The following is a 16,343-nucleotide window of genomic DNA, read 5'->3' on the forward strand; positions in this document are numbered from 1 at the left end:
ATTGCTCTTACTATTAGATTTTTCTCCTTCTCTGTTGCCTGCTTTAACCCTGAACTGTGGGTGCAGGGACTGGGGGAATAGGTAGGAGGAAGGTTGGAGATACCGGGCCCCTCCCATCTCCACTGTGGGTCCTTTGCCCATTGCACACAGTGTTCCATTTTCCGGGATCCCAGTGTCGTCTGGTGGCATCCCTCCTTCCCTCTTTTGGTCTCCATTTCCATGTTGTTTCTCCAGAGAGATTCTAGGACCACCTCTAAAAAAAAAACTGGGTGGGGTGCTTTCGGCTGAGCTCCCAGCCCCATTATGGCATCGTAGTACTGAAGCTGTTCAGTATCGATTCTCAGATCTCCCCACTCCCTCTTTGCTGGAAGGTGACGATGGAGTCTTACTTGACTGACAATTTTAATTAAAGAGCCAAGGCTGGAACTGGGAGAACAGAGGCTCAGCCTGCCCCTGCTCCAAACTTTGCACCTTGGGATCTCTGGCTCTCCGGAAAGAGTAAAACTGCCCCTCAGAGGTCTGTGGCTCTGGGAGAGGGCCAGCCAGGCCTGTTGCCAGTGGCAATGACTGCCCCTGCTCCCAGCACCTTCTCTGAGTCCCTGTCCTGAACCAGCACTAGTGCAGAGGAAACAGATCTCCCCACTGTGAGAGTGGTGGGGGTCCCTGCCTGGCCCTGCATAGACGAGGTGCTCTCAATGACTCACCAGGAGGGTTTGCTCTCCAGCAGCTGCTCCTTTATGTTCTTTGTTTGCTCCTCTCAAGTCTCCATGCGGTGGCCTGTGCAGTCTCTTCTGTGGGATCCTCCCCTTTCGTTGGCTTTTTCCTACTTACCTGTTGATAACAACCGTAAACAGTGCTAACAACGGGTACCACTTAGGCAGCTACCACAAGGACCCTGGCACTTTGTTGTAAGGAATTAACCCCTTTTGCAGATGCGGAAACTGAGGCTCAGAGAGGAGGGAGGGATTTGCCCAAGCTCACAGAGTTAAGGTATAAAGCTCAGACATCCGGATGTGAAGTCGGGGACAGACACTGTCTGAGGCAGCTGGTGTGTCCTTCCATCTTGACCCCCCCACCGCCAGGCCAGGTAGGGTGACCCCATCATGGCCACCGCTTGTCTCCCTGCCTTGTGATTACCCCTCTGATGCCTCCCATCCACTCAGGGTCTGTCACTGCCCCAGCATCTAGCACAGGGCCTGGCCTGGCACATAGTTGGTGCCTAATCTGTCATGCCGTCCCCAGTGGTTGGAGTGCTGACGGAGGCACATCACGGTTGTCAGTTCCCATGGCGACTGACATCACTACGCTCTCAGGCTGTGCCCCGCCCCTTTCTCCAGGGCTCCTGTGCTGGGAGCTGGCCGTGGTGCTGACAGGCCCAGGAATGGCCACCCACCCCGAGACCCCAGCCCTGTGTCCCAGTAGGACACTTCCTGAGGCCCGCCCTCTCCCGACTCCCCAGGACAGCCTCTTGCCCATCCTTTGTTCCGGAGACATTTTCCTGAGGACCCCTGTGCTCAGCTACAGCACCTTGAACCCATAGAGGAAGGATCAAGGAGAGCCACATGGGACTCCAGTCATTTGATGATTCATCAAACATTTATTATGCACCTTGTATGTCTTGGAGAAGCCCTCAGGAACCCGGACTCCAATTGAAGGTCGAGTAGAGTTTTAAGGGGTAGAGAGCCAGGAAGAACTGCTCAGAAGCCCTTTCTGGCTCTTGGGATTGCATGGGCAAAAGCCTGCAAGCGTGCCGGTGAGAGGCTTGTGCAGAGGGAAGCCCACCTCAGGATTCTGGCTGCCAGCCAGAACTGGTGATTGTCACTTTACTTTTTGGTCTCCCCTTTGGCTCAGAACTACCGGCATCTCTGGCTCCAGTACCTAGCCCAGAACCAGGCACAATGGAGGGGTGTTGGAGCCAGGCAGGGGATTGGCATCTTTGTCCTGGGGACCAAAGAGCCAGGTATGCTCTGTGACCAGATTCGCAGCATTTTAGAGAGCCCCTGGCCTGCTGGGGTGGGGGTGGATACAGTGGTAATCCTGGCAGAAGATGAGGCCTCCTATTCAAGGGGACAGTCTTTCCCCAACCCCCAACCTTAAAAAAAAAAAAAAAAAAAGTAAAAATCTCCTTCTGGTGCTGAGGCCCAAATGGCAGTGGGAAATAATCACTTTTCACAGGCCCCTTATCCACAGCCAAGCCCTGTGCCAGTTTAATCAGCAGTGCCGGTGTGACTTGAAGAATCCCCGGCTTGAGAGATCAGGAGAGGGGTTAAAGAAAATTACCCTCGCCTCCTCCATGCTAATATAATCTCTAACCAGATCTGCCTAGCCGCAGCTCAAATTGCTTTTTAGATTAACATTTAATTATTAACAGGGTCCCTTGGAAGGCCTCCGGCTCAGAACAGAGATGGGGGAGGGAGCGGCAGGAGGGAGGTGGGGATGGGCTTCCACTCTGGCTGCCTTGCTGAGACAAGTGGGGTGGGAGAGAGAGGAAGGAGCAAGGGAGAGAGGGGTCAGGAAGGGAGAAAGCAAGCAGGAAGGAGAAGGGAGGCATCAGGACAGGAGGCAGATGGAGCTAGGGACAGGGATGTAGACAGAGGAGAGGAAAGAGACAGACAGTGGATCTTCCTATCGTGGGATCCCCACAGGGGGTTGGGGGAAGCTTGCACCTAGATTCCTGAGGACATTCCTGGGCTGGGCAAGGGTCCCTCCACTCTTCTGGCCAGAAGCAGGTTTACTGCCCCTCGTTATTTAGAGAGGACTGGACTTTCTGGGGCTTTCTTCTTGCTCAGCTCGTAGTGCTGGGGACCAACAGAGAAGTGACCCATTTAGGGCCACATCGCCAGGGTCTGACCCCAGTATTCCCAATCCAGCATTCATTCTCTTCCCCGGGCCCTGGGCCTCCCACCACCACTTCAGGCTCCTGTCTGCCTTTGGGGCAGGCTGTGTGGCCAGGCAGCGTGAAGTGACTTGAATTACAGCCAAAGGGATGGAGGTGAGAACTGTGAGAGGGCTCCCTCACCACCCACCTATCCTGCCACCACCCCCAGGAAGGCTGCAAGGTCCTGAGGAGTGGCCGGCATCTCATTCACTTCCTGAAAGGAAATTCAGAGTGTGAACCATCTACTCTACTTACATGAACTGCTGAGTTTTGCCAGCTTCCTATCTTGTCCCTGCTTGAGATTCTAAGTCCCTCAAAGACAAGGGCTACATCTAGAGCCCCTTTGTGTGCCCACAGGTCAGGGACCGCCCCACACCTTGCACACAGCTGGATTAAGTTTGAAAAATAAATGGTCGCATCCTCTTACGTCCAAGCTAGATGGCCCTCGTGCTATCAGCTGATCCACTCCCCATAAAGGTTCATTTGGGAAGCAGACTCAGAGAGGTGCTGTGACTTCTCCAGTTCACCTAGCCAGTGAGAACCCCAGTTCTCACTGTGCCCCTGCCTGGCAGGTACAACCCAGAGGCCTCTAGGGCCAGCTCTCTTCTCTGAACTAGTCCTGTTGGACACCAGGAAGGTCCTGGCATGACCTTCCCCTCCAGGTCACAGCTAGGCTTTGGCCTTGAATGGAGCCACGGAAGCCAGGTAGGTAGCGCTAGGGATTGGAGGTGGAGGAAGAGATGGGGGCTCAGAGGGGCGCAGCCCATGGCTTTCCCAGGGTCACAGCCTCAGGGCCCTGCTGTGAAGCCAGGTGTGTCCTCCTATTCTGCCTTGGGGTCAGCCCAGCCTGGCAAGGGGCAGACTGCTGACCTGCGGACACGTGAGGGAAAGTTCCAGATGCCTGCCACATCAGGAAAATGCTGGAGGCAGAGAGAGGTCAAGATCATTCATTTTAGTGGGAGGTCAGTTCTGGCTAGATGTTCCTTTCTGGCGGGACACTTTGAGTAATTTCCGTCCGCGGGACACTTTGAGTAATTTCCGTCCTCCCAGTACGTGACACGGGGCTGGCACCCAAAAGATGTTTGGGAAGTGTTTGCTGCCTAAATGAATGAATGAGTGGGTAAGAAGCAAGGCCTGGGCGTTACTCATCTCGTTGTTCTGCCCAATGCCGGCCTCATGAGTTGGCTCCTTGAATGTTTATGGGATGAATAAGTGGACTCTGGGAGCCCTTCCCCTCCTGTCACCCCTTGCTTCTGTGATCCCAGCCCCTCCCACAGTAGACTCAAAATGGATTTGGGTCCTGGGGAGAAGTAGACCCTTGCTTCCATCCCTCCTTGCCCAGCTGACTGGGAGCTGAGGCTGACGGGCGCCCAACCACGATGGAACTGCTGGACAGTGTGGGGCTGAGGGTCGGACTGGCATTGGCATCCTTGGGCTCTGCTATCTAAAAGCTGTGTGACCTTGCACAGATTGCTTCCCCTCTCTCTGGCCATTTCCTAAGCTGTGAAATGGGGCCACAGAGGCCACGAGGAGGAGGTGCATGGGCTTGGCACAGAGGTCAGTCAATACATGCTCACCACTGTTAAGAGCCCAAATTGCATGTTGCTGTTTCAGAGCTTCCCCTCCCACTGACCCGTGGGCTCCCTGATGCCCCCTGCAGCCAGACAGGCTAGGGCAAGATGACAAAAGGCAGGCAGGGCCCAAGGCCCCAATTCCCTATTCTTTCCATAAAAATAGAGACAGCCTTCTCCCATTCATTGTTCTGCTAAGGCGAGCATCACAGACTCAATTCCTCCTCGGACCTGGAAAGTTCCTTCCTTCCTTTCCCCTCCCCTGTCACATTTCCTTTATCTAAATCCTCAGCTATGAAAGGACACATCGACAGCTGGGGGCGTTATCTGGTGGAGGGGACCTTTTCCTCGGGTGTCTCTGAGATAAGGCGTCTTATCAGCCCCCATGTCAGGGAAGGTGCCAAGCATTCTAATCATTGAGGCATGCGACGTTTTCCCCTCCCTGCCCCCCTCTTTTTTTTTATTAAAGTCACAAAAGACCTTGAGCTTATAAACAGTCTGATTTGCAGATAGGGTTTCAAAATGAACAGCACTCCCTGGATGGTGCTTGGCCAGGGGGGTAATGAGTCCAGGTGGGGGCTCTGAGAGGCTGGCCTCCTGCAGATGGGATGATGCCAGGCAGGGAGGGGGCAAGGTAGGGTCACAGAAAGAACATGAGTGTCTTAGGCATATGCCCTAGTCCTGTCCCTGCCTTGCTGTGTGACCTTGTTTGGGACACTCGGCTTCTCTAGGCCTAGGTCACTTTATTGGACAATAACCAATTCATTGATTCAGCCATTCATTCAACACCTATTTATTAAATAATTACTCTTGCCAGGCACTGGGGAGAGAGAGACAGATAACACACGGTCCCTATCCCTAAGAAACACAGTCCACTGGAGGGAGAGAGATGTGAAAGTTGGCAATTACGCCTCGGTGTGATTAGAGCAGAAATGCTGGATATCTAGAGGAAGGGACGGGTGAGCCAGGGTCTGAAGACAGATCTGAGTTCGAATGGGTCAGGGTCATGGTGCCATGGGCAGGAGAACCAGCAGGGACAGAGGTCTGGAGGTGTGAGGCAGCCTGGCTGGAAGGAGGGCCAGGGGGAGCCGTGAGAGAGATGAGGTGTGGTGAGCAAAGAGGGCTGGGCTCCACGCCGGAGCCAGAGAGGTTTTAAGGCCAAGGAGAGGGATTTGACTGTCTTGGTTGCAGATGATAGAAATGATATAGGAGTTGGAGGTGGTGATCCCCTCTCCACTTCCCTTCTAGGACACCCCACTACCCTGCCACGTGCCCCCAGTGGCAGGACACAGGGTTCCTGGAAGAATGGGCAGTGAGTTGGGGAAACTGGGGGTGCAGAGAGAAAAAAGTCCCTCTTCTTCAAGTGAAGAGCATCTCTCAGGCTGCCTGTAGCCCTCCAGAAGCAAGGAATGGGAGGATGCAGGCAACTACCTGGCGAAGCTGAGCCAAAGCTGAGGCCTACACTTGGACACCATTGCACCCTGGAAACCCCCGCGCCCTGAGCTCGGTCGGGTGACCTCTCTCAGCTCCAGAACTGCCTGGCATCCACCATAAGAGCACCTGACAACCAAAGCCCCCCTGGGAAGGGAGCTGATGGGGTCCCAGGAGGCTCCGGAATAGGCGACCTGCCCCTCCCCCAACAATTGCAGCCCCCAGCCCACCCTTTTTCACCTGCAAAGCATGTGGAATGTATGGCCCAAGGGGCACTGGGGCACATAGAGAAGGGCTGGACTTCTGGACCCCTGGCACCCGGTAAAAGGCTGGAGATAGGACTGGGCATGGCCAGGACTCTGGAAGAAAGTGACCTGGGAGTACCCATAGGGATCATAGAGCCACCGTTACAGGCCAGAGAGGGTCATTAGCCCAGCTGGGGTCACACAGCATGTGCTGGGAGTCAGGGAGGTTCCAGGCTTCCAACCCAGGTTTCTACAGGGCACCAGCTTCTGATCTCCCTCCTTACTGGCCTGGGTGCAGCCAAGCTTAGTGGTGAGGGGGTAAGTGCACCCAGCCACTCCCTGCCTGGCAGCCCTAGCAGGCCACTGCCCCGCTGTGGCTTGAGTTTCCCATCTGTGGAGGGAGAGGTCTTGGACTGGCTTTCTCCGGATCTCCCTCCTTTCCTCCAACCCATATGTCAGCGGCGAGAGATGGACTCTGCACTGGAGCAGGAGCCACAGAAAGAGGCTGGGCAAGGGTGAGGGAGGTTGTCACAGGCCTCTTACCTTCCAGGTTGCACACGATTGTGAGTCCCCATAGACCACCTGTGTGTGCATGAGAGGGTGCCTATAAGTGCAGAGGAACATGCCATGCAGCAAACACATATGTACATAGGTGAGTGTGTACCAGGATGTGTGTGCACACCCAGCCCTCCCTGTCCACATGCACAGCGTGTCCTCCAGGGCTGGTGTCCAAGGCTGTGGTGATGGCGGGCCTGAGTCAGGCCTGCTCCCGCCACCTGCTCACATCCCACATCCCCGAGGAGAGGAGCAGCACTGCCTTCCTGCAGTCAAGGACTTTCATCCCTGCAATAAGCCCCACTTCATTCCCTTTTTAAACTGTATAATTTCTGCCTGATTGTAATGGCCTATTTTAAAATTACCAGAAATCAAAGCCGGGAAGTGGATACTGCAGCTTTTATTGCGTCTCTGTGTTAAGGCTGGCGATTGGGGAGGGGGCCGTGAGAATCACCTCCCCTCCCCTCCCCTCCATCCCCCACTTTCTCTCTGTCTCTCGCTCTTTTTTTTTTTTTTTTTTTTTTGAGACAGTAATAGGAGAAAATTGGTTTTGAAACTGAATAAAAGTCCCTTTCAGAGGAAATCATTTCTTTCAGGGTACCTTTGCTGAAAGTAAAATAGGGCATAATGAAAGGTGGTTACGCGATTGTCTTTCATTTACCGAGAGGCCAGGACAGACGGGAGGCTGCAGCCGTCTCCGGGAAATACAAGATTGGAATAATTGCACCGTAACAAGGAGCTTGTTGTGAAATTAGTATCTTAAGAAAGTAGTGAAAAAAGGCTTTTCCTCATGAATACTTCATTATTAGAAGAAAGCGGCAGAATTTAGGACTCAGACACCTGTTCAGTATTAAATAACTTCCCTTTCTTCCCCTTCAGCACATACCCCCTCTGCTTTCTTCTTTTTTAAAACCAACATGAAGATTGAGGTGACCTAGCTTGGCTGCTCAGGACTGGGGGTGGGGGGGTCAGGTGGCGAGGACAGGGTGCCTGAGTGGACGGACATCAGGGGTGTCCAACGTTGCGCTCACCCTGAGACCTGCCTTCTCCTTAGCAAGAAGAGAGGAAGGGATCTCTAGGTAAGCTCTCACCACCACGCTCCCATGGGGGCCTCACAGGCAGACCCACTCTGACCCTGCTACTCAGGGGCTTCGGGCTCTCAGGAATATGCCTGGGCGTCCTGAAACGTTCTCTGCAGGAGAGTGGGTTTGGGGAAGCTGAAGGCGAGTGTCCATGTGAATGTCAGGCTGTGGCTGTGAGGGGAGGTACCACACGGGCCTGTGTGCAGCCACATCTGAGCTGCTGCCCTGAGGGGCACAGGCCTCCGCCCTTCCCATGCAGGGTAAGGAACTTAGGCAGTGACAGGGATCTCGGGTCAGAGCAGCCTTGGTGGCCCATGGGGGCTGGGCTCAGGGTGCAGTGTGGATCAAGGTTCGAGAGGCCCTCGTTCTCCCAGTGATGCCATCCTGACATCTCCCCTCCAGGGGGCTGTGAGGATACCCTGGGCGGGAGACAGACCAGTACTGCAGTAACCTGGGACACCCCCGTACCCACTGGCATTTCCCGAGCACCCCTCTGTGTAGACGCCCAGGATGACCAGGTGGGGTCTTCAGGCTGACTTGCTTACAGGGGGCCACCACCAGCCGGAAGGGCAGCTTACTGCGGGGCATGGAGGGAGTGAGGATCTGACCCAGTTGGGGGCATCAAGGCAGGCCCCAGAGCAGGTGACCCATACGCCAGCAGGGCCAGGGCATGTCTGATCCATCAGTCCAGCCCCCACTCAAGAGCCCTGGATTCCGCCCCTTCCCGTGAGGCCACAGATGGGCCTCTTGATGCCTCAGGCCTTGGTCCCCTCATTGGTCAAATAAGGGAAAAGGGTGTCTGCTTTGAGAGTCTCTGATGTTCTTCAGGGTTGCAGGGAGACTCCCAGCGGGGAATGGGGGGAGGTGAACATGGAGCAGCCCCCAAGTGACAGAGCACCCCATCTTCCTCCTGCAGGGACCCTGCCGCAGAGCGTGCCCCACTGGGGACCCCCAGCTCAGCCATGCTGGCCTGTCTGCAGAGGACCCAGAACCCCCCGGGCCAACACCTGGCCCGCCCGAGCAAGAGCCTGGAGCTGCGCAAGTGTGAGTAGGATGCCTCCCCAGCCTTTGCAGGGCAGGTCGCGGGCAGAGAACGCCATTTACCCCCCAGGACGTTCACCCACCATGGTCCTGTCGGAAAGTCGGTATGCTCTCTTAGGCCCCCAGGCCTTGGCCCCGGCTGTGCTGCCTTCCTGGTCTCGCTCTCCAAAATGACACCCACTCCTTTGGCCAGCTCCTGTGGAGCAAGACTCTCAACTCTGTCTTGACCTCCTTCCCAGCAGCCTCTTCTGACCACCACCATCACCATGCCCCAACCCCGGCCTGTGCAACTTCACCACCATTATCTCGCCGTGTCTGTCTCCCTTACCACCATTAAAGTAGGATGACATGGAAACAAAAAATACAGAATGGGGTTCCCGCTTGAGGCCCATCAGCTGTGTGGTCTTGGGCGTTTCCTTCCCTCTCTGGCGTTGCTTTGTCACTAGGAGCTGGACCTGGTGACCAGGGGTCTGTTCTCACTATCTAGGACCAGGATCCCAAACACTCTGATTTGGTTATTTTTAGCTATCATAATTTCTTTTTTAATGAAGTACTTAGAAATGGAGATTTGCATTAAAATCTGGATTTCTAGTATCTCTTGAAAAAAACAAAAACAGAGGCTCTGGTAACATAGGCCTGTGTGCCTCTACTGCAGCTATGACTAGAGCTGAATGACTGCCTCTTTTAAAGGGATGTCTGTCTCCAGGTCACCGCAGTCCCCACCCCTCCCTATTGCTTCTGTCTTATAGCCCAGGATCTGTTGCTGTTTAGCATGATGCTTACGATGTGAAAATATTTTTTCTTTTAAATATTTATCTTTAGACAAGGGAACACATTCATGTTATCCAACACTCGGAGGAAGGAAGGGGTATATAGACAAAAGCCTCCCTCTGGACCAGCCACCCACCTCCCTCGCAGAGGGAGTTCATGTCGTCAGCTTCCTGGGTGTCCTTCTAGATGTTTTATGGGCGTCCCAGCAAATACGTGTGGAGACGCATATTTTACACACTATCCTGCACCTCACTGTTTCCCTTTGTCATCTATTCTGTATGTCAGCTTCTAAAGAGCTTCCTCATTCTTTCGCCACGTGGTTTCTCTAGCGAGGGTGGCCCATAATTTATTTGGCCAGTCCTCTATTTAGACTGTAACTGACCTGTTGCCGTTAAAAGCAGTACAGCGGTAAACCCTGGATGTGTCACGAGGATGTGGATAAAACTGCAGGGTGCATTTCTGGAGGTGGAAATACCAGGTCAAAGGCATTTTGATAGCTGTGGTATGATGGACATCTTTAGATGGTGTATCTGTGGACACCTCACATTGTGGTGTGAGGGTCTATTCCCCACCCCTCACCATCACAGCATCATATCACACTTTTAGGTTTTGCTTACCTGAGCAGTGAAAATAGGATCACAGTGTGGGTTTTATTTTGTTTTGTTTTGTTTAGGGAGACAAAGTCTAGCTGTGTTGCCCAGGCTAATCTCAAATTCCTGGCCTCACGCCATCCTCCAGCCTCTGTTTCCTGATCAGCTGGGATTACAGGCGTGAGCCACTGCACCTGGCTACAGTGTAGTTTTAACTTAGTTTTATATGAATGAGGTTGAGTATCTTGTTGTGTCTATGCCATTTGTTTTTCCTTTGACTCATCTACTTATCTCCCTGGCTCCTTTTTTTGGGGGTGGGGGTGGGGGGATGGTTTTTGTCCTTATTGATTTGTAGGAGCTATTTGTATATTTGCATGTGATGGAATCATACCTCTGTCTGTGCTATGAGTTGAAGATGTTTTCCCCAAATTGGTTGTTTTTGATTCTGCCATGGAGAAATTTTGCTGGGGAAGTGAGACTTATCCTTTTATGGCCTTTGGATTTTACTTAGAAAGCAAAATTTGGATCATACTTAGAAAGTCTTTCCTCAGGCTGAGATTATTATTTTTTAATTCCCCCGGTTTCTTATAGATCTTTGATGGTTTTTAAGAAATGTATGAGGACTGGCGTGGTGGCTTATACCTGTAATCCTAGAACTTTGGGATGCCAAGGCAGGCGGATCACCTGAGGTCAGGAGTTTGAGACCAGCCTGGCCAATATAGTGAAACCCCGTCTCTACTAAAAATACAAAAATTAGCCAGGCATGGTGGCACACGCCTGTAATCCCAGTTACTCAGCAGGCTGAGACAGGAGAATTGCTTGAACCTAGGAGGCAGAGGTTGCAGTAAGCCAAGATAGAGCCATTGCACTCCAACCTGGGTGACAGAGTGAGACTCGGTCTCAAAAAAAAAAAAAGGTATGATCTCTGTATGACCTATATTTTATTGGGTACAAAGTGTGAGGTATGAATCCAAATACATTCAAGTATCAGTGCAATACTCTTAATTTTAAATTATGTTGTTTTAAAAAGCCTTATTGAAATATAATTCATATACTATTCACCAATTTGGAGTGTACAATTCAATGATTTTTAGTATATTCACAGCGTTATGCAGCCATCACCACAGTCAATTTTAGAATATTTTCATCACCTCGAGAAGAAAACCGACACCCATCAGTAGTCACTTCATCTCTCCCCACCAACCCCCTCCCCTTTCTCTACAATTTCCCTATTCTGGACTAGTGACTGGCTTCTTTCACTTAGAATAACATAAGTTCATCTGTGTTGCAGCATGTGTATATCCAGGTTGAGGAGCCCTTATCGGAAATGCTTGAGACCAAAGGGTTTTGAATTTTGGAAAATCTGCATTATACCAGTTGAGCATCTGAAATGCTCCAATGAGCATTTCCTTTGAATGCCATGTCAGCAGTCAAAAAGTTGCAGATTTGGGAGCACTTTGGACTTTAGATTTGAGGTGCTCAACCTGTAATATATATTTTTTTTTTTTTTTTTTTTGAGACAGAGTCTCGCTGTTTCCCAGACTGGAGTGCAGTGGCACAATCTTGGCTCACTGCAGCCTCCGCCTCCCAGGTTCAAGCGATTCTCCTGCCTCAGCCTCCTGAATAGCTGGGATTACAGGCACACACTACCACACTTGGCTAATTTTTGTATCTTTTAGTGGAGACAGGGTTTCACCATGTTGGCCAGGCTGGCCCTGAACTCCTGACTTCAGGTGATCTGCCCACCTTAGCCTCCCAAAGTGGTGGGATTACAGTCATGAGCCACCATGCCCAGCCATGTAGTACATTTTAGTATTTGGTAGAGGTTGTTGCTCCTTGTTCTCACCCTCTACCCAAATTTCCTTGGCTCTTTTATCATTTTCCTGTCTGAACTATAGAATCCATTTATCTAGGTCAAAACAAAAATCTTATTTGTGTTTCTACTGGGATTGCATTACATTTACGGATGAATTTAGGAAGAAATGACACTTTTATGATGCTGCCTTTCCCACCAAAACATGATACACTTCTCTTTCATGTCTCTCAGGAATGTTTTAACATTTGCCTGGTCAAAATCTTGCACATTGTTTGGTTAAGTTTACTTCTGATAGTCTAGCTTTTTTAGCTAGTCTTGTCTTCCACAAATGAAGGTTGCTTATATGAAGGCTGTTAAGTTCTGCCACCTTACTGAATTCTTTTATTGTTCCTAACAGTTTTTCAATTTAGGTGCTTGGGTTTTCCAGTTATTCTACCACATGATTTACAAATGATACATTTACCCCCTGTTTTGTTTTATACCTTAATTTATTTTATTTAATAGTTTGCTATTTCTGGAACAATGAAACAATAATAGTGGTGATAATAGACATTCTTGCTTTGTAGCTTCTAGATTTCACCATTAAGCAAATTCTAGCTTTGGGGCAGATAGTTTATCAGGTTAAATAAGTCTCCATCTATTCCTGTTTTGTTGAGGATTTTAAAAATCAAGAATGGAAGGTGAACTTTGCCAAAAGACTTTTCAGTGTTTATGATCACATATTTTCCCATTTGTGAATTAATATGAATAATAGATTTCTTAATATTGAACTATCCTTGCATTCCAAATTAAACCCCAGTTGGTCATGGTAAATATTTATAATATACTGCTGGATTGGATTTGTTATTTAGGATTTTTGCCTCAGTCTCGTCAAAGAGATTGTTCTTTGGTTTTCTTTTTTTGGAACAATTTTGTTTGGGTTTTCCTAAGTTACACTCACATCATGAAGAAAATAGAGGCTTTCCTTCTTTCTCTTTGCTTTGAACAGTTTAAATATACATGGAATTATCTGTTCTTAAAAGTTTGGTTGATCCTCCATGAACCTGTTTTGGCTAGTGCAGTTATTTGGGGTGAGTGGGTAGCTCTTTGATAATGCTGTTTCTTCACTAATAATTAGTTTAATTGTTCTACTGCCTTTTGAATGACTTTAGTAAATTATGTTTCTCTAGAAAAGTATCCATTTTATCCAGGTCTTCAGATTGACTTGTGTTAGTTTGAACTAAATAATTTTTACAACTCCTAAGTGATGAGTTCACCCTTATTTCTTATATTGTATATTTTGTGCTCTTTTTCCTGTTTTTCTTCATTAGGTTAGTTAGCTAATGATACTATCTATCCTCTTTCCCCAAAGATTCATCTTTAGGATTTATTTATTAGTAATTATCCTTTTCTGGTTTCTAACTCATTAATTTATGCTTTTATCTTTATTAAAACCTTCTTTCGGCTTTTAGTTTTTTTCCCTTAGAGAGTTACATTTTTACATTAATTTTTTTAAAAAAAGGAAAAATTCAGGCTACAAGGCTCTGAGCACTGAACTGTATGTAGTATTTTCATTATTATTATCTTCTAGATATTTTAAATTTTAACATAAGACTCATTTGAGGCCCACACATCTACTCAAATAGTAGGTGTTTTGTGTGTTTGTTTGTTTGAGATGGAGTTTCGCTCTTGTTGCCCAGGCTGGAGTGCAATGGCACAATGGCATGATCTCGGCTCACTACAACCTCCACCTCCTGGGTTCAAGTGGTTCTCCTGCCTCAGCCTCCTGAGTAGCTGGGATTACAGGTGCCCGCCACGATGCCCGGCTAATTTTGTATTTTTAGTAGAGATGGGGTTTCTCCATGTTGATCATTCTGGTCTGGAACTCCTGGCCTCAGGTGATTCACCCATCTCAGCCTCCCAAAGTACTGGGATTATGGGCGTGAGCCACCGTGCCCAGCCTTGTGTTTTACTTCTAGGGTGGTGGTAGTGTTTTTATGATCAGAGAATCTTATCTACTATTTCTACTTTTTAGGAATTTTTTGAAACTTTCTTCATGATATAACCTATGGTAATTGTTGTAAGCTTTGTGGATTTTTTTATGGGGACTTAAAAAGTCACTTTGTTTTCAGGATTCAATTTGGTGTATACCAATTTTATCTCCCATTAATTAGGCTATTAGGTTTTCTATATCCTTACTTAACTGTCATGGATAGAGAAAGGAACTAGACACCTACTGCTAACATGTTCCTGTCTATGTCTTCTTGTAGCACCTGTATCTCTGGCTTTTTGAATGGTGATGCAATGTTATTTAATGCATAGATATTAATAACCTTAAATCGTCATAGTGAATTATATCCTAAGAGATAAAATTGAATCCAGGCCAAAAAGTCCAGGATTCAATTTTATCTATTAAAATGGTAATCTCTGCCTTTTAAATTCACATTTTTCTTAAAACCTTTGCCAGTCCTTTTATTTCAACCTTTCTGAATTACTTTGTTTAGATGTGACTCATATACTATGGAGTTGGATTAAGCTTTGTGATCCAGTCTGAATGCCCTTTTTTTCTTTTAATAGGAGACTTAGGCCATTTACATTTATTGATATGACACATGTCTGGTCTTAGTTCAGTCATTTGTGCTTTATTTAAATTGTCCTAAAATTCTTTAACTGTGTGATTTGTGTTCTCTGCTTTGTTTTGTGTACCTACTAATCATAAGGAAGGTTAGTGGCTTTGTTCTGGTGGTATAACTATTCTTTAATTCTCTATTTCTTTAGAATAGTATCTATTATTTTCCCTAAGTGGAATAAAATAATGAAATTGGTAGATTTTCTTTTTCTCTCCACAACATTTTCTTAAAGAGTTCACTTCATATTTTCAAACCTCTATTATCTAACATCAGTTTTAATGATATCTTTTGATTCCAGCTATTAAAGATGAGGATATCAGGCTGGGCACAGTGGTTCACACCTGCAGTCGCAGCACTTTGGGAGGCCAAGGTGGGCAGATCGCTTGAAGCCAGGAGTTCGACATAAAGACTAGGATATCAGTCTACTTATAATCCTGTCCCCTTCTTTCCTCCTTCCTTTCTCGTTTGTTATTAGCGATGCTATTACTGTATTCTCAGGGCTTATAATAGAGCATCTGGTATGTCACCACAATCCCCACATTTGTTTCTGTAATAAGAATAGTGCTCACTACCAAATCTTTTGCCTTGGTTCACCCATTGTCTGAAGTTGGTCCTCTAGAATATTCCTTAAGAAGGCCTCATGTGAACAATACTCCTGGAGTTTCTGCACATTCAGAATGGTCTACTTGAGTGGGTTATAAAAAAAGCAAGTTCCTGGTTCACTTTGTTTGCTTGAGGATTTTGTAGGTTTTGTTCTACTGTCTTCTAATATTGCATGTTGCCATGGAGAAGCTGAGGATTGATTTTCCCACATCTATTTGATTTCGATCTTTCCGTATCTTTCATGTCCAGTTACTTGACAAGGATGTGTCTTGGAGTTGACCATAGAGAGTCTATTTTCCCTGGAACACAGTACTGTGCCCTTTCAGCATGCAGATCTATGGCTTGTATTTTAGTTTCCTTCCTTGGGGACTCCAGTTAAGCACATATTGGCTATCTTTCACCTATCTTCCATATGTAGCTTTTTCTGATTAGACCTTTCTGACTCATTTTATGTTGCTCACTTTTTTCCCTATGTTTTCTGCACCTTTTTTTTTTTTTTTTTTTTTTTCCTGTTCTTTTTTTTTTTCCCCCTTTTTTTTGGCCGTTAGTTTTTTTTTTTTTTTTTTTTTTTTTTTCTGCTCTTGTATATCTTCTTTGTGTTTCTGCTTTATAGAAACAACTGCTTACTAAATTTTTTCCTTCTTGATAAAATACTTATCTATGATCTTCATCTCTTCTGTGACTGTATCCTTCTAATGAGAAGTGTTTTTGGCCAACCATGAATTTACTTATGCTTTTCCTTGCTTTCATTTTTTAGTATATTTTTTATTAGGTCCTATGCTGGTTCAATTTAGATTATTTTTATTAGGCCCTATGCTGGTTCGATTTAGATTACGTAGGCGGAAATGAGTTTTTCCCAGTCCATCTGCAGGAGTTCAGGTTAGGGAAAAGCCAGGGCCCTGTCTTGAGCTAACTAAAAATTTCCCTATGTGTGCTTATTTATACTCTTTTTCCTCAGACCCATGTTCCTGCAAATATGGTTTGTAACCCCACCTATTTTTCTCTTCTAAACCAAGTAGGTCTAAGGGAAGAGCCTGTCACCAGCTGACAAACCCCTACTTTCACTGCTTCAAATAAGGGGTTTAGATTTGGTACTCAGGGCATGCCCCTCACTTTTGGAAAGTGTTCGCTGCTGACTTTGAAATCTGCAG

At 47.8% G+C, this 16,343-nt stretch overlaps 1 protein-coding gene across 1 annotated transcript in view; it reads left to right on the forward strand.

Moving 5' to 3' along the window:
- The window catches only part of FAM222A (family with sequence similarity 222 member A), a 55,283-nt gene that overhangs the window by 21,169 nt on the left and 17,771 nt on the right, over positions 1–16,343 (forward strand). The window contains exon 2 of the mRNA XM_023200521.3: positions 8,679–8,806. Coding sequence (XP_023056289.2) covers positions 8,725–8,806 — 82 coding nt within the window. The 5' untranslated portion in view covers positions 8,679–8,724. The remainder of the gene's footprint in view (positions 1–8,678; positions 8,807–16,343) is intronic.

This window comes from Piliocolobus tephrosceles, chromosome 10 (genome assembly GCF_002776525.5).
Source record: "Piliocolobus tephrosceles isolate RC106 chromosome 10, ASM277652v3, whole genome shotgun sequence".
Lineage (NCBI taxonomy): Eukaryota > Metazoa > Chordata > Mammalia > Primates > Cercopithecidae > Piliocolobus > Piliocolobus tephrosceles.